This window comes from Athalia rosae, chromosome 1 (genome assembly GCF_917208135.1).
Source record: "Athalia rosae chromosome 1, iyAthRosa1.1, whole genome shotgun sequence".
In the NCBI taxonomy this organism is placed as follows: Eukaryota; Metazoa; Arthropoda; class Insecta; order Hymenoptera; family Athaliidae; genus Athalia; species Athalia rosae.
In genome coordinates this window covers 32,220,175-32,247,969 of record NC_064026.1, presented here as the reverse complement: position 1 = coordinate 32,247,969, position 27,795 = coordinate 32,220,175, and the positions used below count along the sequence as shown (strand labels likewise).

At 41.1% G+C, this 27,795-nt stretch overlaps 2 protein-coding genes across 13 annotated transcripts; both read right to left on the bottom strand.

The window, feature by feature from the left end:
- Positions 1 to 161: 161 nt before the first annotated feature.
- On the bottom strand, positions 162 to 15,218 carry LOC105691632 (protocadherin-like wing polarity protein stan). Of its 3 annotated transcripts, none has more exons than XR_001103368.3 (11): positions 14,995 to 15,218; positions 4,979 to 11,855; positions 4,527 to 4,893; positions 4,244 to 4,459; positions 3,582 to 4,154; positions 3,080 to 3,506; positions 2,750 to 2,987; positions 2,343 to 2,660; positions 1,703 to 2,267; positions 1,355 to 1,431; positions 162 to 1,281 (listed from the first exon to the last, which is right to left on the bottom strand). XR_001103368.3 is itself a non-coding variant. In XM_012410258.3 (11 exons), the coding sequence occupies exons 2-11, from the start codon at positions 11,733 to 11,735 to the stop codon at positions 1,270 to 1,272; spliced, it is 9,480 nt and encodes a 3,159-aa protein (XP_012265681.2). In that variant the 5' UTR covers positions 11,736 to 11,855; positions 14,995 to 15,218; the 3' UTR covers positions 162 to 1,269. The 3 variants fall into 3 exon arrangements, 2 of the variants coding, with proteins under 2 accessions (XP_012265681.2, XP_020711258.2); XM_012410258.3 differs by having other exon boundaries at positions 1,355 to 1,361; XM_020855599.2 differs by lacking the exon at positions 1,355 to 1,431 and having other exon boundaries at positions 14,995 to 15,217.
- A 404-nt stretch (positions 15,219 to 15,622) lies between these two features.
- Positions 15,623 to 25,461, bottom strand: LOC105691636 (cystinosin homolog). 10 transcript variants are annotated; one of them, XM_048660208.1, is made up of 11 exons: positions 25,296 to 25,461; positions 25,129 to 25,191; positions 24,675 to 25,018; positions 21,171 to 21,225; positions 20,999 to 21,089; positions 20,221 to 20,412; positions 19,303 to 19,543; positions 19,080 to 19,199; positions 18,694 to 18,982; positions 18,471 to 18,573; positions 15,623 to 15,797 (listed from the first exon to the last, which is right to left on the bottom strand). In XM_048660208.1, the coding sequence occupies exons 4-11, from the start codon at positions 21,211 to 21,213 to the stop codon at positions 15,701 to 15,703; spliced, it is 1,176 nt and encodes a 391-aa protein (XP_048516165.1). In that variant the 5' UTR covers positions 21,214 to 21,225; positions 24,675 to 25,018; positions 25,129 to 25,191; positions 25,296 to 25,461; the 3' UTR covers positions 15,623 to 15,700. The 10 variants fall into 10 exon arrangements, with proteins under 10 accessions (XP_048516165.1, XP_012265687.2, XP_048516167.1 ...); XM_012410264.3 differs by lacking the exon at positions 24,675 to 25,018; XM_020855605.2 differs by lacking the exons at positions 15,623 to 15,797; positions 24,675 to 25,018 and adding an exon at positions 17,006 to 17,962 and having other exon boundaries at positions 25,296 to 25,459.
- Between the last annotated feature and the right edge of the window lie 2,334 nt (positions 25,462 to 27,795).

Below are 27,795 nucleotides of genomic sequence, written 5' to 3'. Positions count from 1 at the left end.
CATTTTGTCAATAAAAGTTCGTTACTAACAATACATTGTTTGACTAATTAACGTTAATTATATCTCTGTAGATATTATTCAGTGACATTCATTACCAGCAACACATGAATGCCACACATAATGTCGTAATGCAGAGTCTTACAAGACCGGCCCTCAGTGGGGGATGAGCATCTGAGTTCAAAAGAGTACTACGTTCAATGATGAGTTATTTATTCAGTATGCATATCAATTGAATATTACACATGCTAACAATTGAAATGTTCATTTCTATAATCAAAATGTACCAATATTGCAATGTTGAATGTCCTCTATGGTCCAACGTTACAAGACATGCTTTATTTTTTGACTAAAAGTGAAAAAAATTGCTCAGCAGGCTATCATCTTGGAATTTTTTAGATTTTAAGGTCAAAAATTGAAATTGTTCATTTGAACCTGTTTTGATATGATTTTCGGTCTGGGATCCGTATCTTTGAGCTAAATTGATCCAAGTTGTCAAAGTAGCCAAGTTAGATCTTAATGAGAATAAATCTGCAACCAGAAGTTCAAACAGTAGGTAGAATATTTAAACTGCTTACCTCTGAAGTGCAGTGGGATGGTGCGAATTTGGACAATCTCAGTGAGGTATATAAATTATGTATTCTCATTTATTTTTTTTTGTTTTCACGTTTCTCCATATAAATATATACAAAACTTGAGTATTATCATATAATATTATATCTTGTCTTATGCGCTATATTGGCATGTAAAATAAAACGGTTTACTGAAAAAAACGATCGAAGATATACTAAAACAATTACATTGTAAATAAAACTACGTGGAATGTATACATTGCACAATACTGAGTACGGGGAATATTTAAGGTACGCAAGAATGATTTTTTTTCAAGAACATGAATGAAAATGGGCTAGAGATCATCTCACTGGATATTTTCAGTCCACGGCTGATTGAGAGTTGATAACATCGACAATCATTACCATAACACATATTATACCTACCACTTAGCAATTATCAAATGTACAACTGCCGCGATAAACCCAGTTATATAAAATTGAGAATTCGAAGCTACATTATTATTAAATCATAATAATTATTTAAACAGGCACTCACACATATACGCTAATCAATATGGCTAAATTCTTAAGTACAGTCATGGCCGTTGCTCAAAATAGATGGAGTTCCTTTGTTTGTCAAAATGTATAAATGGCTTAAATTAAGGTATTTTTTTGTACGGTAGTTTTCCTCAGGGACTATCAGACCGATGTCTCCTCGTTAGTATCCTTCCTGAAATTTTACAGCCACGTTTGAATAATACATACATTCATTGCTAAATATTTCAGAAAATGTATGCGCTCACCTCCTCACTGAATTCCAAATACCCAACGCGAGCAGAGATAGAAAGCATATCATTATTTTAGAATGTTCCAACGCCACCTTTTTAAAGACCAAGTTAGCACCAAGGATACCAAAATATTAGCGACCAAATTAGTGATTTAACTAGCTAATCCTCGTGAAAGCGAAATTTCATGTACAGAGTAAATCAGAACGTACTCATATCTTTTAATACGGAGCATGATTCGTCTCGTACATTATACGCAATTTGTAATTCAATTAATTTGATCAATCCTTTGGGATTGCCAAATTAACAAGGCCCTTCTTCAATTGAATACCATATGTGTTTTGCTTTATAGTTAATAATACTTACTCGGTCTCTGTGATGGTCTGTTCGTATTGTTGCTGTTGTCTTAAAGCCGCTAATTCGTTGCTGTGTTGTAAGTCGTGCGTTAAAGAGCTAGATAAAATTCTACCGCTCATAGGTAAAATATATTCAGGTGTTTCCAAAACATTAGGTGTAATCTTGCCTCTTTTTAGGCTGCCGTACCGTTCGGAACTACTCAAATTGTCATGTTGCGACCCATGTAAGCTTTGTCCCCTCTTGAGGCTACCGTACCTCTCTGATCCACTTAAATTGTCGTGGTTCGAGTTCTGGGAATGATGACTCAAACTGGATGCAAGTATTCTTGATGACATCGGTAGCATGTATGGCGTTGGTGATATTGTATGGTCTTCCTCGGCAGTGTATGGGAAGAGGTATTTTTCACCAATATGATGAAGCTTTTCTTCTCCTTCAGAATAATTTTCATCCGGATGATTTTTTTGAGGTGAATTCATGTCAGGATATGGTAATGGGTTAGGACTCGACGTTTTGTTAGAGGCCATTTCATTGTCTGATATAGTACCTCCGGACCATTGGCTTCCTCTTACGTCAACTGTAATAAATTTTTAAAAGTTTGGTATTTTCACCAAGAGTAGAAAAAAAAGGCAATCATCTCAAGTTTTCTTACTATTTGATGGTAGATACGCTTCCGGTAATTGCGAACTCCATCTGGGTGCATAGATTGGTTTGATATTCGGAAACAGTTCAGAATTTGAGCAGAGTATATTCAAATGATCGGAAGGATTGTTGTGGATGTTGGGCAGATAGCTATGAGTAATTGATTGTTGAGTTGAAACTCCCATATCCTTGTGAGATCTCAGAGTTACATCCTCGTCATCGCTGCTGTGGGAACTTGCCAAGTCTAAGCTGCGGCCCCCTACGTCTGCTTGGGAACCATCAGAATCCGATTCCGAATCTCTGCGCTGCCGGCGCGACTCTATTGCTTCTGTCAAATCAATAATTTATAGGGTAACCGAATGAGTAAAGTGAACTTGGGGATTCCTTTAGGATTGCAAATAACAGAATGCAAACAACCTGGCCTGACGTGTAATGTTGAATGATGACTTCTGGATGACAGATACGGGTCTCTGTCGCTGTTATAATTGCTGGTTGAAGTTGAGGTATGCCTGAGATGTGTATCACTGCGATACGGACTGGATCCAGTCTTATTAGTGCTTCGCGATGTAGTGCTACTCGTCGATACACCAACGTGTACTCTGCGGCAAGTTGACTCTGCACCACTATAGGCTGAAGAGTATGCTAAAGCTGATCGCTGCAACGAGTTTCAATTACCCTCATGAGTTGATTACGAACAAATAAGAGAATGCAATTTAAAATAATATATCCAGACTTCTACCGACTAACCGATTGTCCGTTAATATTTTGGCTACTGCTTCCATTACCCATGCTGCCTTCCAGTAGCGGCGATTTCTTTCCAAAACATTGCAATAAGCTGAGATATAAGTTCCTCCTCACCCGTCCATTAATGAAACAATATCCAATCAGACTAAATGCCGCATGTGTTACAACGGCTATGCTCAGCAAATATGACAATGTTGGGGATTGTTCAGAAGCAGTGAGTACTGCTAAGGACCACACCGTCCCGAGTAAGGGTAACGATGCAACTGACAGCCACAGTAGAGTCCTGAGATTCCCAAATCCCATAATGTGCTCTTTCAGTGTAAACGCCGCTCGAACAGACATGACCAGAATGCAGAGATTGATCACAACAGCGGTACAAATCGGTCCTATTAGAGCCCAAATGACAGGCTCGTAGATTGACAACCAGCAGCTGAAAGGAGTACAAATTTCACAACCCATATGCGAATCAATTCAGTGTAAACCTGGCAGTGATTCGAACACTTACAAATAAAAGTTTCCATATTGATCTGCCCGTACTCCAACGGTAAGTCCGACAATAACCGCGGGCAGTCCATATCCCATGGTGTAATAGAATCTCATTTGACCATGATTAACATCGCGCATCTCAGTTAGCATACGATAGAGATGTACCGAGTCTACCAGAGTCCAGGCAAACGTACTCAGCCACGCATAATGCAGAGTAATAGCAGTCAACTTACAGGGAAATTCGTTCGAGACCAATGGATTCCTAGCTTTCAGTGCTATCAAGTATAGTAGCTCTGCGATAAACACGCAAAATACTAAGTTTTTATGTATGCTATTCGAATTGGTTCCACCTCCACGTATAAGGGCGAGAATTAAAAGTGCAGAGAGTAGAAGAGGCAGCGCAAGAACAAAGGCACTGTAACTCGTCACGTCTTCTAATAGGGACGGTTCTGGCACGTATTCTAGATCTAGAACATCCGTTAGAAGTGCAAAAGTCGCCAAGTGTAAACAAGAGCAGTTTACTATCGAACCGGGAGTTAGCGTGGTATCATCAATCTCCGTCGTACAACCCATTCGGCTCCATTCTCCGATTCTGTGTATGGTGAATGGAAAAAACATCTGTGATAAGAATGCGAGTTTTAATGAAGACAGTTGAGACAGAGATATTTGAAAAAAAGGTACCCTCGAGCTGTACTCCAGTGGACACACTGAGGATTAGTTCTTGTTTTAAAGCCATCGTCTTCGCTAAGCCAAAGTCGGATTTGAACGGGCGATTGTAATGGAACTCCGGTCAAAGATTCATGACCATTTTCTGATGGTACTAGGACTGACACAGTTACAATCGGAGAACCAACTGCTATTTCAACACCCCATCTCATTGCCACTGAATCGTCGAATCTGCAATTCACATTAAAATTACGATAAGCGATAGTAGAATTCCTAGGTAAGAGAGCGATTTCCGTACCTTCGAGGCATTAGTGCGCCCAATTCCCTGTATTGTACGTAACTTATAACGGCTTTTCCAGTCCTCAAGCTATTTTTGATGTTCAACTCCCCTTGCTTTGGTGGTTCAATTCCCAGCAAAGTCAGTGGTACTTGAATCTTTGAGTATGGATCGAACTTGTTCGGATCTAACATATAATTGTTATACTTGGGAAAGCTAACGGATGGTCCTAAATGCGCCAGGGAGCTCAGGAAGCTCGTAGTGTCTGGTATCACCACTTTTTGATCTGCACCCCCTGGTCTAACTGTTGATAATGTTAAATCCTCTTTGTAATCTGCAGCTTCGTAGCCAAATAGGCTTTCTGATGTCACAATGTCCAAACCTAGAACTTCGGAGAGAAGAAGAAAAAATTTTATCTCCGTAATTTTCCAGAAAAGATGGTCATTATCTCAAACATGACTTTTGATCCTTACCCATATTGAGATCAACCACTTCGAACGGGCTCGTGAAAGTGTCATGCTGGGATGCCGTCAGAATTTTCAAGTATCTTGCAATGGCTTCCAAAACTTTATCGGGGCTGTCTCCGGAGAGAGATTCGATCCTACCCCAATTTTCCAGATGTTTAGCTTGAAGAATAGTTCCAGAGATACCGACGAGATGCGTTATATAATCTTTATCTTGACTGTGGGTTAAATTTAATCCTGATAAACTTTCCTCGTAATTGAGCAAGGCAATGAGCAGAGATTCAGCGACTAGGATATCCGCTCCAAACATGGCTCTCGTGACATTGGTTGCCTTGTGTAAATCTGCTGCCATTTTGATTGCAACGTAGGTATTCAGTGAGAGATCGTCAACTTCGATTGCTGCCAGCTGATGTCTGAGCTCAATGAAAGCCTCTGAGGTACAATTGAACAAGTCAGGTGGTTGCCACCCACCTAGTTTGTCATCACAGGACCTCGATGACCTTCCTTCCGCAGTCCCAGGGCAGTCTTCTACTGCAGTCACTCCGAACTTAGTTCTGGGCCACCACAAACCCTCTGAATATGACCTGGGACATCCATCATATACTACCTCACACCCCCTCAGGGTCACCTCTGCGTATGGATTCGGACAAGCTGTACAAGATCTGCCGATCACGCCTGTACGACATCTACACTGTCCAGTCTCGATATCGCATCTTGGACCAAAGCTTCCTGTTGCGTAGCATTCGCATGGCGTACATTCCGTCTCTCCCGGTGGCTGGTAATGGTTTTCCTTGCAATAGCACTCCCCGGTGGTTTTATTACAGGCTGGATTGTATCCCCTGGATTCATCACAGTGACAGGGTCCGCAGACTGGGCTACCCCACCATGTAGCAGGGCAGGGTTGATCGGTTTTAATTTCGCAGTACTCTCCGGAATATTCCTCGGACTCACACTTGCACTTGTAGCCTTTTGGTTCGTGGAGATCTTCGACACAGGTACCTCCGACACTGCATGGGTCAAGTTCGCAGACTGGCTCGCAGTTTTGACCGGCACGGCCCACCGTGCAAATGCATTCGCTGGACTTCCACTTGGCCAAGCAGGTCGATGTCTCTGGGCAGTCAACGTTGCATTCATCCTCTGCTGTACATCCAGATCCGACGTTTTCCTGTACCGTTGGTCTTTGAAGTGTACTTTGATTGGTTCCTATTCTAATGTCTTGAATGCAACCATTGAAGAAAGGCAAATCAGTGTTCGTTGTCTGGTCGGGCCCTCCGACAAGAATCTTACCAATGTACAATCCCTGTAATTTCGCTGTGAGTGCTGAATTTACTGGCCTGTTTCTATAATCCGTATCCAGTGAAACGTGTCCACTTTGCCAGACTAGTTCAACCCGATGCCATTCACCATCTGCAATATTCGTGGTGGCTTGGAGAATGTTTATGCTATCCAGAGATGCTTCGAGTCTACCGTCTTTGAGACTTAGCATGGCAGAGCTATTCTGACCAATTTGAATGCTCATGATGAAGGCGTGCCTCTCCCGCGTTCGGAGACTTAGTGCTGTAACCCAGGGTAGCTGGATAGGTCTGAGTAACGGATTGAAACTGAGGAGACCATCGGCTTGAAATCTCCAGGGTTTTCCAAGTTCCTCGGTGCATTGGGGGCCGGAAAAACCCTCTTCGCACTCGCATACGTAGCCAGACCAAATCTCCTTGCATTTTCCATTGTGCTCGCAGGGCATCGAAGCACAGAATGCTCTTTTCTCCGGACATCCAACGGTCGTTCCGTTGTCCGCTACGAATGAATTGAGATCGACGAATTGGTGGTCCACATGCAAGTCGCTGATACATCCTACAAAGTCCTTGTTTCTGATTTGAAAGTTGGAGGGGATCGCCGGTAGACCTCCAACTTGCAGAGGCCCCGTCAGGTCCAAAAATCTGTGACATGTTTCGGTCACCAAACTGCATCTTTGTTCGAGTACCTGTTCACCTCTCCCAGCGCAAGCCCACTTTTTTCCGAGTTTATCACCGTGCTTCAGGGCAAGAGCTACGTCGCAGTCGTCAAGCGATATGACGACCGTTTTGTTCCAATATGAAACCTCCACGGTGTGCCACTGACCGTCAGAAACACCACCGGGCACTGTTGCTGTTGCTTTGCTGACTTCATCGCCGAGAGAAAAGCTGAATTGTACGTGCGAGTCGATTATTTCCAGGGCTATGAAATCATGTTTCTCGTTATATCGTCCGTTGTAAAGCAAAAGACCTTGTCTCTCCTCCGTGGCAAAACGTAACTTCAGATGCATTCTGTGTCTTTGTTTGAGCGACGCAAAGGTCAGAAAAGTGGCCGGGCCAAAACTCCTAGCTTTCAATTCGCAGAGGGGTGTTGTATTTTCTAAATCGGAAACGGGACACGCTTCGCAAATGAATCCACCGTTCGTTCTTGTTGAACATTGGGAACTTCCTTTGCAAAGTGTGGGCAAACAGGTATCCTCATGCAAATTAATCTCGCAGTTTTCCCCAAGGAAACCTTCAGCGCATGTACAGGTGTATCCGCCCTCTCTCCGCTCGCATGTTCCGCCATTTTCGCAGGGATTCGAGTAGCATAAATTGACTTCCGTGTCGCACAAATATGCTTCGCGGCTCCCGGTAAAACCCTCTGGGCATTTACAGGAGAACGTTGTGACTGGATAAATCGGCCGGAAAAGAACAGTATCGCTACTGGCGAAACCAGACGCATTTCCGAATTTCAGTACCGTCACGCAGTCCTCAAAGTTTAGACAGGGTTCCCTTACGCACAAATTATCGTCGAATGGTAGAACTGTGACGGTGGCAAGCCTTGCCAATATTCCCCGATTGAGGTATACTCTCTCCTGAAGGAATTGGGGACTGTGAAACTCGTCGAAAGACCCTGGTTCCGCTTTACGAGCGGAGAAACTAACATTGAGTATTTTACCATGAACATCGGTATCCTCCTGGACGTTGAATAAGTAGATATTCTCACGAGGACACGGGATGATGGCGGCGAGACCGTCTAAAAAGTATCCAAGAAGTGGACTGAGGAAAGCTTCGACGGTCATATCGTCAAGTCTGACGGTGATCGAGTTGAACAACATCGTGTCGGTGATCAACCTGACGGATAAGGTCATTGTGGCTTTTGCTTCGTTGACTCCGTCCGTGACGGACACTTCCATAGTAGCGATCCTGGGTACATTGGTATTCAGTTGGGGAGACAGGCATATTTCTCCGGAGGTTTTATTTAAAGTAATGAGATTCGCGTTATTTCCCGCTAAAACGTTGTATGTTAATTTGTCAGTTACGTCAGCGTCGAACGCTGGAATTCGGCCGATCGGTCCGGAAGGGAAAAAGTCCTTGAAATTGTTGAAAAGGACTTGAAAGTCCTTCAAAACGGGTGCATTATCGTTGACATCGGTGACCATCACCTGGACAACGGCGTCGGATCTCAAGGGTGGCGAAGATGCGCGAATAAAGAGTTCGAACTTTTTTTTATGGGACTCGTAGTCTAATTCTTCAAGAGTAATCAACTCTGCACGGTCCGCTCCGGGTTTAACGTTCAACGAAAAGCTGTTCGCGTCTTCTCCCCCGGTGATCGAATACTGTACGACTGCGTTTGGTCCTTCGTCAGGATCGTGGGCATAGATTTCCCCTACCGTTGAGCCAACAGGGGAGTTTTCAGGAATATAAAGGATGATTTTGTCGTTCTCGAACACGGGCGGGGAGTCATTGACGTCCTCGATTTTGACTACTATCGTTACAGATGACGAGAGACTAGGCGATCCTTTGTCAACTGCAATAGCCTGCAGATTGTACCGCGCGACTGACTCACGGTCCAAGGGCTTAACCGTTCTTACGACTCCAGAATTTTGATCGACCGCAAAGGAACCGTCTCCATCGTCCTGGAAAGCGTAACAGACTTTTCCATTCCTTCCGGTGTCCGCGTCAGTCGCGGCTATTCTAAGTACGCTGGTTCCGACCAAGACGTCCTCGGGAATCGACCCTTGGTACTGAAGGGCGTCAAAGACTGGCGCATTGTCGTTGACATCTGTTACCGATATTTCGACTCCCGTCGTATCGGAAAGAGGTGGAATTCCACCGTCCTTTGCGGTGACGGTGAGAAGGTACCCGGACAGTTGTTCACGGTCAAGGGCTTTTGTAGTCGTTATGGCACCCGTCTGAGGATTTATGGCAAACTCCGTAGTGTCCTGTTCCCCGGTTTCAGTACCTAGACTATAAGTAATTTGAGCGTTTTGTCCGACGTCAGAATCTGTCGCACTGACCACCAAGACGGTGGTGCCTACGGGAGCATCTTCAAAAACGGAAACTCCGTACGGTGCGTTTTCAAATACCGGCGCATAATTGTTAGCGTCAGAGATATTGACGTAAATCAGCGCTGTATCACTCCTGCCGCCCGAGTCCGAGGCCGTCACGGTTAAGACGAACCTTTTCTCCTGTTTGTAATCCAAAGGCTGAGCGACGGTTATCAAGCCCCGTCCGTTGTGCGACGTTATCGAAAACCGGCCCCTCGTATTTCCGGATGTAATTTCGTAGTGGATTCTCGAGTCCTCGTCCGGGTCAGTCGCCGTTACCGAAGCTACCGGAGTTCCCGGAGAGTCGTCTTCCGATATAATCGCTTCGTAATTCTTCGGTTCAAAGACCGGATCGTTGTCATTGATGTCCATAATCGTTAGGATGACGGAGGCACTGGCTGTCCTTGAGGGCTCACCGGAGTCGCTGGCTATCACGGTGAACTGGTACTTGGAACATTGTTCCCTGTCCAACTGCAGAGTGGTGTAAATCCACCCGCTTTCCGGATTAACGGTGACCGGAAAGTTTTCCGTAGAGGTGCCCGAAGAGTCTCTAGGACCTATAGAATACTTCAGCAGGGAGTTGAGTCCTTCGTCGGCATCGTAAGCCTGGACCCTGAGTACCGAATACCCGATAGGGGCGCTCTCAGAAACAGATTCCTGAAAAAGGCTTGTGTAGAACCTCGGCGAGTTGTCGTTAACGTCCTTAACTGACACGATGAATTGCGTGGTGTTCGCTCTCGCCGGGATGCCACCGTCGTTAGCACGGATCACGACACGGTAACTCTTCACCGTTTCGTAATCGAGCGGCTTCATTAACGTTACGTCTCCACTCAAGGAGTCTATCAAAAATGTATTCTGAGTGTTACCGCCGATGATGGAGTATCTTACAGCCGCGTTCACTCCGGCGTCAGCGTCCATCGCTCGGATATGTGCAACAACCGGATTCGTAGTGTAGTCCAAGTCTTCGGGAATCGTAGCTGTGTATATGCGTTCGGAAAATTGCGGATAATTGTCGTTGTCGTCCAAGACGTGAACGACGAGAGTAGTGGTCGCGGTTTTTCGTTCCATCGCGGGCATCGCGAGGTCTGAAGCCTGAACGATAACGGTGTAAACTTCAGTTTTCTCACGATCGAGGGAACTCCGCGTTGTCACAACGCCGGACTTTGGATCTATCCTGAAGGTCGCCGCGTCCTCCGAGGTTGTCGTAGTCCCACCCCCACTGATGGACGCGATGGTATATTCGACGTCCGCATTCCTTCCCGCGTCTTGATCCGTTGCTTTTATGGCAACGACCGTGCTCCCGATCGGAACACCTTCTCTGACGGAGGCTTCGTACGATTCGGTCATTTCAAACACCGGCGCATGGTCGTTGGTGTCCAGAACATTGACCTGGAGGGTTGTAGTGCCAGTTCTAGGAGGAAACGAATCGTCGACTGCCAACACCTTGAGGTAATGAACGTTCACGCTTTCCCTGTCCAATCTAGCGCTCGTGGTGACCCTCCCTGTTACTTTATCTAGTGAAAAAAGCATCCGAGAACGCGAGTCAATCAACGAGCTCATCGAATACTGAACCGGCCCTCCTTCTGGGTCTCTAGCTCTCACAACCTCCACAAATGCACCCGGTTCTTTCTCTTCGTCGACGTGAGCTACGTACAGAGGTTGCTCGAAAAAGGGTGATTGGTTCCTCAGCTCTCTTCGTACTCGTCTTCCAAGGTCACTGTCGTCCAGCTGTTGGTGATGGAAAACAACTTTCAGTCTATGCTCGGCGTCGGCGAGATGAGCGGCTCCGCATTTCAGCCGCATCGAAACCGATATCTTCCACAGTGGATCGACTAGACATTGCTCCGCAGCTGAGACCAAATCTCCAGCGGCTCCTTCGACGAGGAATCTCGGATCTGCAACTCCGCCCCACTTGGTTTCGCACTCTTTGAGGGCCGTCGATGGTAAAAAATCGCTGAGAGCAGCGACGAGTTGAGAAGTTTTGAGACAAATTTCCGTAAATCTATCAGTGCTCGGCATCGCATAAGACGCGAGTGTCTCCGGCATCCAACCCTTCGTAGCCGCCAAGTCTTGGTTCTCTCCACCGCATCCAGTGACTAAAACCCTTAAAGGTAAACTATAATAATCTATGGTGGGCCTGCCTAGTCTCGAGCTCGTCGAATCGATGTAAAATGTGAATAATCTGGGGTATTGCAGCCCGTCGCAATTGAGACTTTTTATCAAAGTGACCCGTCCGGTGTGAGGGTGGACCTTGAGAAGTTTTCTGGCAAACCACGCTGTTCGGTCCGCCGAAGCTTCGTATTTACGTTTTCCGCCTAGCTGGGGGACACCGGCTTCGAATACGACGGTGCCAGGTGGTAAATTTGAAGATAAGACAGCTAAGTATCCCTCTGCGAGCGACCAAAGGCCAAAAAGGCAGAGAAGAATCCATGTTGCTCTTTCCATGTCACGTCGCGGTGCCGAAACTCGTTAAGAACTTTAACATCTTACTCCACGGCAGCAGCCGTACGACCGGCTATATTCTAAGTTAGATGACGAGCCTGCATCGCGGGGCATTTATTCTACCTGAAAGTGAAAAGAAATAATTGTTCAATAATCGCAGAGCAATTATACAACGCTCTTGTATTTCAAGCCTCCAAGTGCGAATTACTCGTTCATATAATTCCGTTTCACTACACGCCGAATGGGAGCCTGTAATGCGATGCTGACAAGTATAAGAAGAATCCGCATGGATTAACATCAACAGACCGTACAGGACATTGGTTCCACTTTTGGATCCGGTCTTCCGAAAGAACTGTTAGGTGAAAACCATCGAGGCGTTAAATACGACAATGTTAGTCGATTCGCCCACGCACGCAGAATATCGACAACTATTATTTCACGTTTGAGAAATATCTCATCGAAAATGAATTCTATGACCAAAGTGGGCGAGCCTTGTAGAATTTTACCGGCGATGAGGCCAAACGAAACGAACACGAAGCGTTCTTCTTTCGTCGGCTGCACTGCGGGGCATCATCGGCAGCAGTAGGGAGGAGAACGTAGAAACTACCTATAAAGCGGTGTATAGCTGTATAAGCGTGTGCGCGTGTGTGAGTCGAGTATTATTTCTACGGGGTATTCGGGCCCGCAACACGACACGAGGAGAGGCCTTTGGAACTATTAATTACGGAGGAGGCGGCTGACTTGTATGGAATCCGGTCCATCCAATTATCTTAGGACCGCTTAGCCATAACTTTTTCGGGGATTTAGGGTTTCGGTCGTTTTTCTCGCCTCGCCGAATCGCATATGGGATACATCGAATTGACGAGTTTTTTCCAATTTTTTTTTTTTTCTCGTCAAACACGCGGTCTGCATCATCGCTCGCGTTATAACTCTTTGTTTTCATCTTCGTACATGCACGCACTCAGATTTTACATTTAGTTTCAAACTAGTTTACGCACGGTATGAGGCAGCAGGCTGCACCGGTTGTCTGCATATCTGGCGTACATGTACACTTAAAGTATAGGTATATACACCACTTAATCCCTGAAGCTTCAGCTACCACAAAGAGCAGGTGCAGGAATACACCTGATATGACTATATCACGTCAAATCCATATCGACTACGACCACGTTTACCTTTCAAACTGAAGCCACGTAACGTAAAATCGAGATTACGAATAGACCGGTGCGCAGATCGGCTCGACCGTCCGATTATGATACAAGCGAGAATCGCTTCCTTACTCAAGGCAACGGCATACACGACCGTTTAATCAGGCCCGCCTGTATACATTGCAAGAGTGATTTAATTAATTTGTGTTTACGAGTATTTAAATCCCGATACCATCATCACGTTGTTATTAATTAATCTAGCAGTTATCTTGTCTGATGCACAGGCAGCCGTAAAATTTATGCATTTCAGTTCGACTCCAATTTTGCACTTGGCTTAATATCTTTGTCCGACCTCAGAGCGGATGGATATAAAGTCCGACTCGGTTATTCTTACAGAGGTACGAATTTTTTGGAAAAATTTCCAGTTCTGGATACACATTTAGTTTCACAATTAGTTTGCGGATGAAAGAGCTGCAGATGGAGATTAGCACCTCCGACAAATCGCGTATGCGTATAACGTAAGCTTTACACGCACCGTTGTCTTTCTCATTGTCGGCCGGTCTAGGCGGCATTATACGGTGAGAATCTTTACCCTATTATACAGGGGGTTGTATCCGTTCATCGCCGCGGTGTTCACCTGCGTAACGGAATGAATAAAAATATCTTTTCTAGATTAAGTTCCAACGTACCACTATACGGTATGGGAGAACGCTAATCGTCGGAAGAACGTTGGAAACAGGTTTCAAGTGTATAAATTCCCTCGTGTAACGTACGCTATGCTCCAAGAGGACCATAAACTGTTGTCACGATTATTATTATTATTTTTATTAGTATGCATAAAATGTTACTTTTTCTCTCATTTTGTCCCTTTCCTATGGGTAGTATGCCGAGTCTTATCTCGTTTAAAAAACGTGTGTGTTACATACATAAAATCATGAAATATCTCAATTACGGTATCCCTCTCTTTTTTCTTGCGTTTCGAGTTAGTTATCAATACCGAGGCATGGAAGGGGGCGTTAAAACGAACGTGATACGCAATCGAAATGTAAGAGAGCTCCATACGGGCAGGAATAAAAGAGACTGGGGAAAATGTAGGTAGGATAAAACACGTATAGCTTGTATCCCAACGCGCTATGATACTATACGAGCGTTGCCTCCTCTTCTGCGAGGGTGAGTGACTCATGTATTGCCTCGACGTCGCGACGCCGAGCGTCGAAATATCGATCTTCCTCCCTCCGCGACCAAGGGATGCATCAACAGCGCTCCTACCCACAATCGCATGTGTCCAAGAATTGTTTCATCATGTTAAAAGCGAGCGAAAATTATTCCAAAAATTTCTATTGCTGTTTATGTTGTCGACGCGAAAAGAAATCTGAACGCAAATATTCTTCCCCTCTTCTTCTAGAACCGGGCAATACGAATGGATTTTTTAACTGATCGCGAATATTTGAAGTTCATACAACCAAAATTACGTTGGCTATCTCAAGAAAATACTGGTTATTGGTCTTCCACTTGCCTACACGCTAGGCGCACACTTACAATTAAATACGCTAAATTCAGTACATATACGTATATTGAACAAAATATCGCAACGAATGAATAAAAAATACGTGGGATTCATCCGACTGCACAATTTATTTATCCCTTGATTATTTTGAAAAAAAAAAAAAAATGTATGCACTATAGCTTTGATAGCTTTGCTCATCATCAACTCAACGGTTTGCTTTTGTAGTTTCCGAAGTCTTTCTTGACTGCTGTCAAGATTGTTACCAGTTCATTTGATTTAAATTATAAGTAATATCATTCATGATTCAGGAATAAATGCCCCAGAATGGTTGTCAGAGGATGACGTTATAACCGGAGCAACCACGTTGTAAATATAAATAGTGTAGTACGTGAATTTTCTAGATATGGTGAAATAAAATGGTTTATCCACTTGTCGAGGGTGATTGGCTTTTTTATGTTCCTTTTTCTGTAATTAATACAGCATATTTTTCTCGTGGGAAAAAAGCTTGGCGAGCGAGTTCGAAGCCCGGGAGTCCTCGTAAGTTTACGAGTGGTATTGCATAGTATGTGGTGTGTATGAGAAAATGCCATTCAAAAAGGTCACTCACCGCCCCCTCAAGGCCGTCTAAAGTCACAATTACTTATCAATGATCACATTATCCCAGAAGAACACTTGGTCGTCACACTTTAAGTTACAAAAAAACAATTCTACAACTTTTGCACTGTGGCCAAAAACTAATCCACACAGATAACTTGGAGAGGTTCGCACGGAGCGACCATCGATGTGCTGCTCTTCTAGCGTCAGCCACTCTACCAGCTACACTTTACGCACACGTTTTACATCTCTACCAACACAACGCACAACCACAATCGTATGACGGTCATTTTTGTGTACATGGGAAAAGCGTGCCTGTGCGTGATCCGTAGTACCGTAGGTGCATATAACAAAATAAGGTGGGACAGGGAGATCACAACCCTGGAAGTTCGCCCTGGTGGTTACCTTTTCAACTATAGAAGTTATTTTCACAGGGTATCTTCATGGTATGCTAACTTTCTTACCGGTTGTTAATTACAACTCCTCGAGCAACTGAAAATTTGTTCTTGAAGAACCGTTCGCTGTTCCCCATATTTTAACTTTGAATTCAAGACGATGCACGCGACGCACAAAGAAATGCCGAGAGATTTCGATGCGTGGTGAAGACATGTTCACGAAGAACTGAAAACGGTTGGAATGGATTTAGGTAATAGATATTTTTGTTTTATTAAAAATGTTGGTAATCTATAATTCGTCATAGATTCAAATATTAGGTACATTTATGAACCCTGGTAACTGCCTGGTATTGTTAGAATCCGCTGACTTTCATTTGATTGTGAATAGTCTTTCGGAAGTTCAACATATTCTTGACGATCCCTGGAAAGAATAATTTATCAATGAGACCAAGTCATTGCCGAGAACCATTGTAATATTATTTTGGGATGAGATGCGAAGAAGGTAGAATCAGAATAATGGAATTTAAATCGAGTCCTGAAACTATAAGTCCAGTTTTCAAGTTAAAATATCAAGGCCACCGATACCAGAAAATTTTAGAAAGTGCATGTATCAAGTTATCATATTGGTCTTTGCGCACTGATATTTGTTCAGAAAAATCTGTTGCAACATCGATTATATTATGTAAATGTACGACTACCCAGAAAATCAAATTTAGTATTGTTAGTAAATGACGTATTAAAATTCATGCAGGTTGTGCAGCTGCAATTAAATTACAGTCCGTATATTTTATATGTATATTTACCTTTTAATAATGTTATCCTAATTCTCTGAACAAGTACCGGCTATATCATAATATCCGATGACATTTAGAACTGCACATCAGCTAATTTTTCATACAAACTTGCACTATGATACAAAAGGTTCGATACGATAACGTTGCAGTCGATTCTTATAATACCCAACACTTAACAAGTATATCATAGGTGTATTCGTACCTAGTATGAAAATGATACTTTGTCGTAGGTGCAGCGGCATGCATAAATAATAAAAAAATGTGCATTTACGATAATACATTGAATAACCGTACGACTCTTGACGAGCTGTATTGAATATTACTCTTCTTTCTGGTCATTTTAGCAGCCTGCAGTTGTAGGATAAGCTGTAGTGTCTTACTAATTACTACTTTCAAGATGTGCTGGAGTAACTAGATATCTAGATATCACAGGGATTATCCAGTCTAACAATAAGGTAAACCGAAGTATTTGTCTCCTTGTTCCTCAAGGAATAATGAGTTGTCTAACAATTGGAAAGACTAACTTCCGCCATCACTGATGTTGATATTTATTTATAACGTGATGCCTATTCAGCATCCGCTGAATCAAGGTGTACTGTTCGAATATGGGCAGATCATAGCAGCAACAAATCGTAATCTTATAAACATACTCTAGCCCACATGCTAAAATGATCTAAGAAAGTAATAATGGTCACACATATAGGTGATAAATAACATGTAATGCAGCAATTTCTAGCACAATATCGCAATATTTATCCGACTCTTATGCATGTCGATCACACAAAATACACATACATATCATTGGGAGATAGGCGCACGGTGGGAGATATGAAAATTCATGCAAACGATAATTTATTTTTGCAATCAATTTTAAATTGATTATAAAAATATAAATAATATATATACTTTGATTAACTAATATCTTTTCAGATAATTGATATGTACAAAGATAACGTGTAGTAGAATACGTGATATTATCACAGAAGACAGTATGGACCATAATTGATAGAAATTGCAAGTAAATTTCGGCAACAAAGATCTAATCATACATGTGATCCTATAACAGTACTATGCTAAATTCTGATTTTGAGCCCAAATGAATCATTTTGGTAGAATATCTTGTTTCAAAAACATTTTAACGTTAGATAATAATCTTACGGGGTTTTCTACAGGATTGTACTGTACAGAACTAGTCTCAAGAATGAATTTTAATCAGACCATGCTCCGTGACACAGTAGAGACATGCAAACTTTTTGATCATCCCTTGGAATTACACATGGTATCTTTTTTTCTAAGTTCTAACATCATCGGGACGCTTTGGCTAAATTTTTATAAATATGTCGTTGACGTGAAAAGGAAATTTATACATTGATTTCGTTCAATAACGTGAAAATAATAATCTCGCATTGAAGCACACACTGCCTCGTTTTGGTAGCTTATACGACCATGTATCTACATTCTTATCGACTTAAAAGCATAATAAGAGAATGAATATAGTTTTGAACTTTCCACTCTGTGCGAGAAATCCTGGACGGTATGTTAATGTAGTTTGATACAACAAATATAATTATTGGGCATCACAAGATAGTCGTACATTATAAAAAGAATTTCGCTTTTCTTTTGTCTCTGAAAAACTAGCTACTAACATCACAACATAACTACGTTACTACGACTATACAGTTGGTTAAGTAATAAATATACATAATCGTGGGTATGGCATAATGGGACAAGCTAACGTCAGCTGGCTGGTTACACTCGGCCATTCAGGTCAATCTGCTTTTCACTGGCATGTCTGTAAAGGTAAAAACTTTTGCTCTACCCCATCTCCATATCCATGACGATCTCTAACATCTAACAACTTGATTGACATGTGTACAGGATTTGTGAATATGATGAGATAAGACTGTGCATGCCAATCCTACAGAATCGAATCAATGATTTTTAATCCAATTTTAATCTTTGGTCATAGTGGAGATGACATCGTTTACCAAAAAAAAAATCAGGAAACGATCTGCATGAAATATTTTTTCACTAGTTCGATTCCGTTGAGTATAGCAAGGCCAAACTAGTGCAGAAATATACAAAAACGAACCAATTCTAATACCGCATACGCATGGATGCAAAGCACATAAATTTAGTTTGTTAGATATTCAAGTAAGCAACTATTACGAATAATGCATTAGCTAACTGCAAGGCTCAACAATGTTTGCAAATAGATTAGGCGAACTCTTATCATCATGCTCAAACATCTCAAACATTAGCTGAAATTCTCAGGAAAATTTTTTAAAAGATTTACGCACCTGTAAAGGACGTAATGCTGTATAAGGAAGAAAATATCGAAGGCAACTGAGAAAAATCCAAGTCCAAACTTTGTCGGATCTCCGAAAATACTTTCCCAGTCATCTGTTGAATGTGTATTATTTATTACACAAGTTTCAAGTTTTTAACGAAAACTTGCATGCGATTTAATTTATCCAAATAATCAAAACGGGAAAAATACGAAAATACTGAATAATATTTTACCGTAATTATATGCATTGAGTATCATTTGCAGCATAGACAGCATGCCACCAGTAAAATCCAAAAATATATTTCCGATACTCCATCCAATTGTAGATTTCCTTTTATAATTATAGAATGCTTGTGGTACATATTTTATAAGCGTAATAGCCAGCTTTACATAGCTGCAATAATACAAGAAGTCTAGCCACGTGATTATGTTAACTGATGCTAAAATGATGGAGATCAGTATTAAAACAGCAAACACGCCATGTATCATACGTGCTGTTATCGACACTCTCTGAGTCCCTCTCTGAAATACCGTGATATGCAGGATTAGGTCACTAAACTTTTTTTCAACGATTGCAGTAAACTGCAGAACTTTGTTCCCACTGCTGATATGTACTGACCTCATAAATAAAGCATTGAAGTATTGTAACAGCTGTGGCAAATACCGCGTGCAATGAAAAAACTATGTCATTCACTAAAACAGGATTCAAACCCTTCGGATATCGATTAAAATACTCTTGCTGTAATAATAAAGCGTTATGAACATTAAAATTTACAAATCTTGAAGAATCGTGAAGTATATCACCGTAAAATTTTGGGGAATGTTAAATCCAACAAAATTACCTCCACCGAGGAGATCCAAAAAAGTCCACAGTTGAACAAAGAGTACATTACAAACCCAACGATATTCAGGGATAAAAAATCGAAATTTAAACCAACTACACTCTTTCGCTTGTAATTGCTGTATATCTGAGGGTAAAAACTGATGCTCCATGCCAAAAAGTATACCCAACCAACTACGGAGCTCACATGATAAAGTGCTTCCGATTTTTCTATTGTTACCCGCACGAAAGCTTCAGTTGTACTGAAATGAAATATCAACAATGAGTATACTAGGAGATGAATATGGCCAAATGGTTCACTAAAGATATTTTTCAGCCCATAGTATCATTATTGATTAGTCTTACTTAAAATCAAAATCCTTCAACTGAGATTCTGGGATTATTATAATTCTGTAAAGTCCCATTTCAAGCAATGTATGTATTCACAAGACTAGAGATAAACTGTAACAGCTGAAACTGTCAATTTAATTCATTTAATCGCTTCACACGTTATAAACTATTGAAATCCCTAATTAACACTGAGATATACAACATCACGTTCAGAAACACTACTGTCTCCGAGAGATGTCCGGAGTATACTAACCGAACATCAGACTGGGTGGTAGACAAAGTTCAAGAGGTTATCAAGCGAGTCATATACCACAAAACGACTCAATCATGAGTGTACTATCTATTGTAGGATATTCAGCATCATTTTCTTTTTAAAGTAAGAAGAACAAATTAAATTCTAGTGCCAATAATCTTGACTTTATGATAAGCACTGTAAACTGAACGGGAATTAGTAGAGATGATGTATTACCAGAGCGAATTAGTGGTTCCATTAATTGCAAGTCAATTGAAGCGATAAGATTTTAAGTAAGTAAAGATGCGATGCCATTCGAAAACCAGTAACCTTGACACAATTTTCTTGTATGCTTACTCTGTAGCATCGACAGGGGTAACGTTTGTGGAAACTATAGAGTGGCCTGCCCCTAGACCAAATATTGTGATAGACCATTCGTTAACTTGGGTATCATTTAATCGAGTAATGCTGACAGGGTCTGTCCTGACTAAGTCAGAATGTTGTACGTCAAATGTTACAACTAAATCCTCAGACACTGGCCTAATTTCACTGTAATGTAAAAATGAGAATTACGAATTATTACATCATGGAATTAAATTAGGAAACAATCAACAAGTGGAATGTAACTCAAGTACTGCTTCTCTGAATATTTGCCTTCCAAACTTAGTTGCTTGAAACTGTTTGGCAGGGGACACTTACTAGTTGATCATAGGAAATGTGCTGATTGTGAGTTAACACTGCTATGCTTAGATTTTGTATGATTTTCGTTCATACAACTCATACCATGTTTAAAACTGCTATAAGTCTGCTAGGAGGGAATTGCATGCGTAAGTCTAAAAAAGGACAGTAATTTCTACTACGAATGACAAGTGGAGCACAGAGCAATTGCAATTCGTATTCAGGTGAAAGAATAATGAATTTCAGATTTGTGAGAAGGAATTCGGATTGTTAAATATCAGCATTTTGAAATATCTCTCAGTTGTTTTATATATATTACACCAGAACTGGGTCAAGATACTCAGAGATTCGCGCTATAAAATGAGAAATTCAAACGCTATTGAGCTGATAAGATGGAGCAGTCGCAACTACGGTTCTAAGATTCTATAATAATAAGTGGATAAAAATTTGAACTTGCTTCAAATAAAGTTGAAACGTTTTCTGACCACCTACTGTAACAGTCAGATCTTGCTGGGATACAGTGAAGTCTGCTAAAGATTGTCCTATACCTGCAGGTAGCAAAAATTAGTGTTAGCAAATAGGGACAAACCATTAAATCAATTAATAAGACTGATGAGAGAAATACAAACCTAGGATGAAAATGATCCACCACGTACGCTGTTGGACGATCATTTTTCAAACTATCTGTAACAAGAAAAAAAGCAGAATGCTCGATCAAATAGCTGAATGTGCTAGTATGACTGTGAACAATTTCAACACGCTGTAACACACAGTTTTAAATGATAAAAGCCATTATTCAGACTTGACTTCATTATGCACAAATTTAAACATAATTTTAATCACAGCCAAAACTGTAACAATATGATAGATAAACAATAATTACAATAATAGTGAGTGTTATGGTAGTCTTTGTGGCAAGAACCATTGAGTTTTGTTTGATCAAACACAGAATTATGAAGTTTACATGCATTCATTTAAAAATTGAAAGATTATGACGATATTGTTTTAATTACAATTGGTCAATAGCAAAACGCGTTGGTACGAAGGTTATTTGAAAATTTTCTTGAGGACATTTAGCACAAGCGGTATTAACAATATAATCTAAATTCAATTCCTTCCCAATGATTTGTTGTTGTGAACTTCTATTTTTCAATTAGATTTCACGTAGAAGCTTAGTAATCCTAACCTATAAACATCTATGACATCTCAGCAAGACTTCTAAATTACACTGTGTTGAATTCAGGGAAAATATTTTTACCGTCATGATAGGAAAACATGGTTCACGTTTAAATATTATCTAAGCAGGTGAAAGGTAATCCCACAAACGGATGAATTGTCATCATACACTCATTTTTTAAAAGTAGATAGCAAATATGACAGCTAAGCAACCCAATTGTCAACCAGCAGAGCTAGCAGACGAAGTGAAGACTTGTCTAGATATTTGAATAAAAAACCGGCAAAAGAATTTGTATCAACGATAATTGTGGTTTTCACAAGCTTGAGTCTTACTTCATGAGACTTACATTTATCCACCCCTACGGGTGTTTGCACCAACATTTCATCAGAATTAATTGAAAACTACAAAAACGCGTATCACCGACGCCTGGTGACGCAACATTTTCGATCAGAACAATCATCCGGATTTTTCGACAGTTCATGAACCGAATTCGCATGATCGAGACCTCGATCGAGACCGTTTTCAAAATTTTTTCGACCGAACTTGGCTATTTGAATACTAGAGCATATACCTAATTTATCACTTGTACATTTTACCGCCTTGTCTGTTGAATGTAGGTGAAATTGCACGGCACTATTTGCTATGAGTCGCTATCACTTGCCTGAGTTTAAGTGACTGATACGTCAGGCGAGTGGATTCATTTATAGATGAATTGCAGGCAAATTCATACGCTGTCGATTATCTACAAAGAAACGTTGAATTGCCCTTCTCATATGCGTTTCCTCTGATAAATAATAATATTGAGCGGTTGCCATTTATCGTCGATAAGTGATTGAAGAAATATTTTAGCGGATAGGTCAAGTTCGTCGAATTGTACGCACGGCAAAATCTGAAAATTCCATGACTTTCATTCGTTGTTCGATTCAACAAATATTTTCATGAAAAAGAACAACAATGTAAGGTGGAGCACGGGTTGAAATTATTTAGTGGGTCATTTGAAAATCTTGCGACCTAAAGATCACCGAAGGAACGAAATAAAGAAGTACGTTCTTACCGTTGCAGCTACCGTAAACAGTTGTCCCGTCTGACATACTTATATGGCGCCAATTCAGAGCTCATGTTCAAGAATGTTATAATGATTTTGATAAAAATAAGCAACTGCATTCGGCCCTGGATTTATGCCTGCACAGTAAGGTTTTCGTAGATGAGATATAATTGATCATTTCTGCGATTCTAGTACAATTGGATTCTTACGCGGACGGATCAGGTCTGTGTCCTCGTTTAAATGGTATATTACTAACAATAAAAGCAACTTCATTGTCGCGTTGAGTGAAGATTGAATAATTTTCAGTCAACGATTGTCGTATCGTCAAAATTGAATACCTGATTCAGCAAAACCAGGTCTACTCGGAACATCTTTGTACCATGTAATTACGAACTCGGATTCTTTGTTCCGATACCTAATTATCGAATGAGATGCGAAAATAGCCACGTTATTTCTCATATTTTTAGTTGATATATTTTGCTTTTGTCAGAAATTCGGATCGAATAAATTACGAGTGAGTGAAAATATTGGCATACGGAGCTGTTCGTGTAGGTATCAAATGCTCAAATTTTACCTGATAATAATCAGTCTCTGCAAGTTTTTGAAACCCGTATAGCGAACATTTTCTCTATCCTTTTGTTCAGTGCCCGTCAACTATGTTGGAATTCCAAAACTCACTCTTGATTGCTTCTTCGGTCACCGCAGAGATTCAGCGAAAACGGGTTCCTTCAATTGCAATTCACCTGGGTGTATGCCGGCGGTATTTACGCGGTGGACGATACAGAGCATGAGGCGATCGTGTTCGAGTGAACGTCAAAGTGTAGAAAAAAAAGTTGTCTCACCAGCCGTGAACCCGCTGCAGTATTCGTTGAAAGGTCTCGTGATGTTTCAAATGGTACAGCGGATCGATCATAAGTTGAATTCGATTTATGATATATATGTATCTTCCATTTAAACCATGGCAATTCTGTTATTATATCGTTGAATTTATTATAAACGATTTTCACACAATATAAAGTTTTCCGAAGGCTAGGAATGTGTTGCTTTTAAACCTTGGAACCGTTCCACGCATAATGTGAGAGGCTTTAAAATTAAAATTAGAGATACAGAGACCGACTTGAGTCATCTCGATCGTGGCGCGTGCACCACGAGTTGAGAAATATCAAAAAAATTCTATGTTTTATTGAACGAGATTTTTGGACAGTCCACAGTCTGCGCAGACTTGCACTTCGAAGACAACCGTACGTGGTATGACCCTATAATATATAATAGCTCTTGATTCCGTTTTTATTTTTCTTCTTTATCGGGGTACATTTTATCGGATTATTCGATATCCCGTGATCCGCGATAACCGAACAACTTACAATAGACCTTTATGGGCGGTAAAGAAGAAAGAAAAATCGAACAATGATTTGAGTACATAAGTATATAGACATTGTAGAGTGGCACTCACGATTACATAGCATCATAATCTCAATCTCAATTGCTATATCCGCGATAAGTTGCGGATCTCAAGAATCAAAGGATTAAAACGGTCTGGACTTCAAATTAAATATTTTACGGTTACGAGACACAACAAAATATTTCATAATCGATAGCAATATCTGCAGTTTCGGAGATTTTGCACCTTAACGAATTGATCGTTCATACGGCGTTACACACCCTTAGAATTCGATCGCCTTACGTTCTGCATATTGAACAATCACGGTATGTTTCTCTTCTCGAATACGAAATTACTGGTTTTTAATAATTCGGACTCATTCCTTGCTTTTGTCGTTTGAAATTCAAAATCGAAGCTCGTACAATCGGCAAAAACTTCCACGTCTATCAAATAATTATGCAAGCAGATCGAATTTATGATTTAGAGGTCAGAGGCATAGGATCTAATGATGCGATAACATACGTACGTACATTGCGAGGTAACGAGCTTGCGTATCCACACACTGTCGGTAGGTATAATTTGTTCACCGCACGTTTTAACATTCGGTAGTTGTAACATACCTATACTACGGCGGTATCTGTATGGTCGAGCAGATATGATATTTTATATCTATTCTAGATATGAACCTTGCATCAGCGAAGAACAACAACCACGATTATACCGACGATATAATTTTTATTACGGCAGGTTTAAAGTTTCCTGTGAAAGTCACGTTTTCCTGTTGCACGACACCACAATATTGTAACGCGTGTAGTTTTATATCTTCAAGGTCACTGTATTAACTCGAAAACAACGACCGACCGATCTTTGTGAACTAAATGGAACAGAAAATTAAGCAGAACAATTCATGTATACATCGTAGAAAGTTTATATAGATCTAATCAAATTTTGGTAAAAATTTATAAATATCATTTTCATACGCACCGCTTCGGTATTCCTCAATTGTCTTCCGGCAGTAGCATTCGAGTAGAGAATTTCGCTCATCACCTGCGTTCGAAACCAGAATCCAGAGTGGTTCATAAACAAATAACTCGTTACGTAAATTTCCTACCGAAGTTGGCTTCGTATAATATTATTCATATTTAATGTACCTTCGGTTCCACCTCTTGTCTTTTATTCGTTTGCGATACTATATCTTTGGTATAATATTTGGCGAAGAGTTATTTAGTTACAAATTTTGAGGAACCTAAGCAGCTTCTCACGGTGGAAGAGGCGTAGCTGTTGTGTCGGACAACTTTTGCCGCGTCTGGTATATATGAATTCTCCTGCCGATTCTTCAGCAACTTCTCTAACATAAGAGCAAGCAGCCTTTTCCCCTCTACCTCCTCTTCGGCCTCCCCACCATTTCCCCCTGATTTCGCGAAACGCGCTCCGTCCCACGCGTTAGATACCCCACAAATTACCCCGATCATGAAATTTGAACGAATTTTAATTGGGCGAAGGTTGACTTGTTTCATTTCTCTACACGTTTCGAATCTTCATCCTCATCATGGCTGACGAAGAACAACTTTTCCGATTCTGATTTCGGTAGGATTCTTTGTTCTGTTCATTTATCTTCCTTTTGCATTTTTCAGGTTTCTTTCGGAATTCAAACTCAATATTTTATTCTATGAAATTTTCATGTTCGCCGCATCACATCTCAGCTACTTTGTTTGGAATCCAGTTTGTTGACCAAACGAGGCAAGTTTTAGTGCAAGTCATCGTCGTATACCCGAGGCCTTCGTCATCGTCATCATCAGATTGCATCCGACGACATGACCTGCACGATTTAACGGCGATTGAATCCGCGGCAGTTTTCTGTACAGTAAATGTGTACGTCGATCAAAAAAGAAAAAATTTCAAAAGCGAGCGTGAGGATTCGATGAAAAGATTTCACGAAAAATGCGTCGGTGTTTGCGAATATTTTTAAAAACTGAAATTTCATTCCGTGAATTGCAACTGCCCGGTAATTGTCCGAATGATCAACGTTTCGGGGAACTCGATATTGTATCACACATGAAACGCGAAACAATATGGATGTACCCACATATGCGTATCGATTATCACGTCGAGCAGAAAAATAATGCGTTTACGCATCCTGCATGACAGGGATTGGATTGCGCGTGTTATCAATTAGCGGAATTTCTTCCGCAATAATTTTGTCAGGATCGCCCCTGGTCTTTATTCAATGAGTTGTGAAGTGAAATGTATTCAATCGTACGAATACACCTAACGATTAATATAACGACAGCTGCTAGTCATCGTCTGCAATTATCGTGCCCATGGAATCTAAGGAGTTACAATTATACTGATGCAATACCATCTCGCTCATGAGTCCGAACCTATCGCGTGTATTCATTCCGGACAAGTTTTCTAATTGATATCAATTCTGCGTCTGCTCTGTAACGAGAGATCGTCGATCCCCACGGTCAGAAAATGATGAAACTTTTCTCAAACTTGTGGCAGAGCTTTGATTTACGGTTAGACCGTCCAGCTTAGCTCATCGTTGTAATTATGTTACGTCGAAAGTTTATTAAAACTGACCGCCGCTAAAATCAGAAGCTCTATTGTGAGCGAGCGACCGTTTCAATTAGATCTATGACGGGCGCAACGAGTCGAGTACCGTTTTATCGGAAAGGGACTCTATTTTCGACGCATTAACTCAAAATCCACGAGTACCGACAATGCGCAGACTCGGGTATTGTACAAAAGAGGTGTAGATTTTCCATCGTTCATGAGAAAAGTATCCGATAAATATATATCCAATTGTCGACTCTTGAGAAAAAATATTTTGATGAGCCAATTGTCACGTTATCGCCAGAATACAACGCGCACCACTGATAAGGAGCACTATGATGACTAATGATTTTATTCAATTTTCCATATTATTCGTTACGCGTTATCAAAACGCAATGGTCACGGGAAGTGGTCACGTTACTTCCGTCGACTTATACGATCTCGTTAGGATGGCAGCTTCGACACATCTCCGTCTTTTTCGTAACAATTCCGCACTTGTATCCATCCCGTAAGTCGCGTGTATCGCCTTGTCCCTCCAACTGCTTCGACTGTACATCTCGGAATTCCTAAAATCACGATTACGTAACATCGGTACCTGCACGATATCTATTTCAATGCCCCAGACAAATCGGCCGTCTCGCCGATACCGAGTAGCGATGAATCGATTTCTACATGGGCGTAAAAAATAATTATGATATATTCGGCGGATAATATGTTCAAACGTTACGTTAATTGTAACGATTAAAAAAAGAGAAAAATAAAATCTGCGGTTCATTCCAAGGATTGACTCTTCGACCCTTGAATTGGTCGGTAACGATGCCAATCTATCGATGCAGCTGATGACAACTCACAATTAGATCACCATGAAAAACAAACTTCGCTGGAACGCTGTGCTTTTCGAACAGAAATTTTTGCTTAACCCAGTAAAAAATCTGTGACTATTTCTGTAGAGATCCAAGGTGAATACCGAATCGGTGAAATCACCGGCGAGCACCTAGAGTCAGAGAGGCGTTTGAATGGCTGAATGGTTTCTTTTTGAAATTTGCTCGATCATCGCTCAACTGTGTAACAAAAGTACATTGTCATAATTACGTA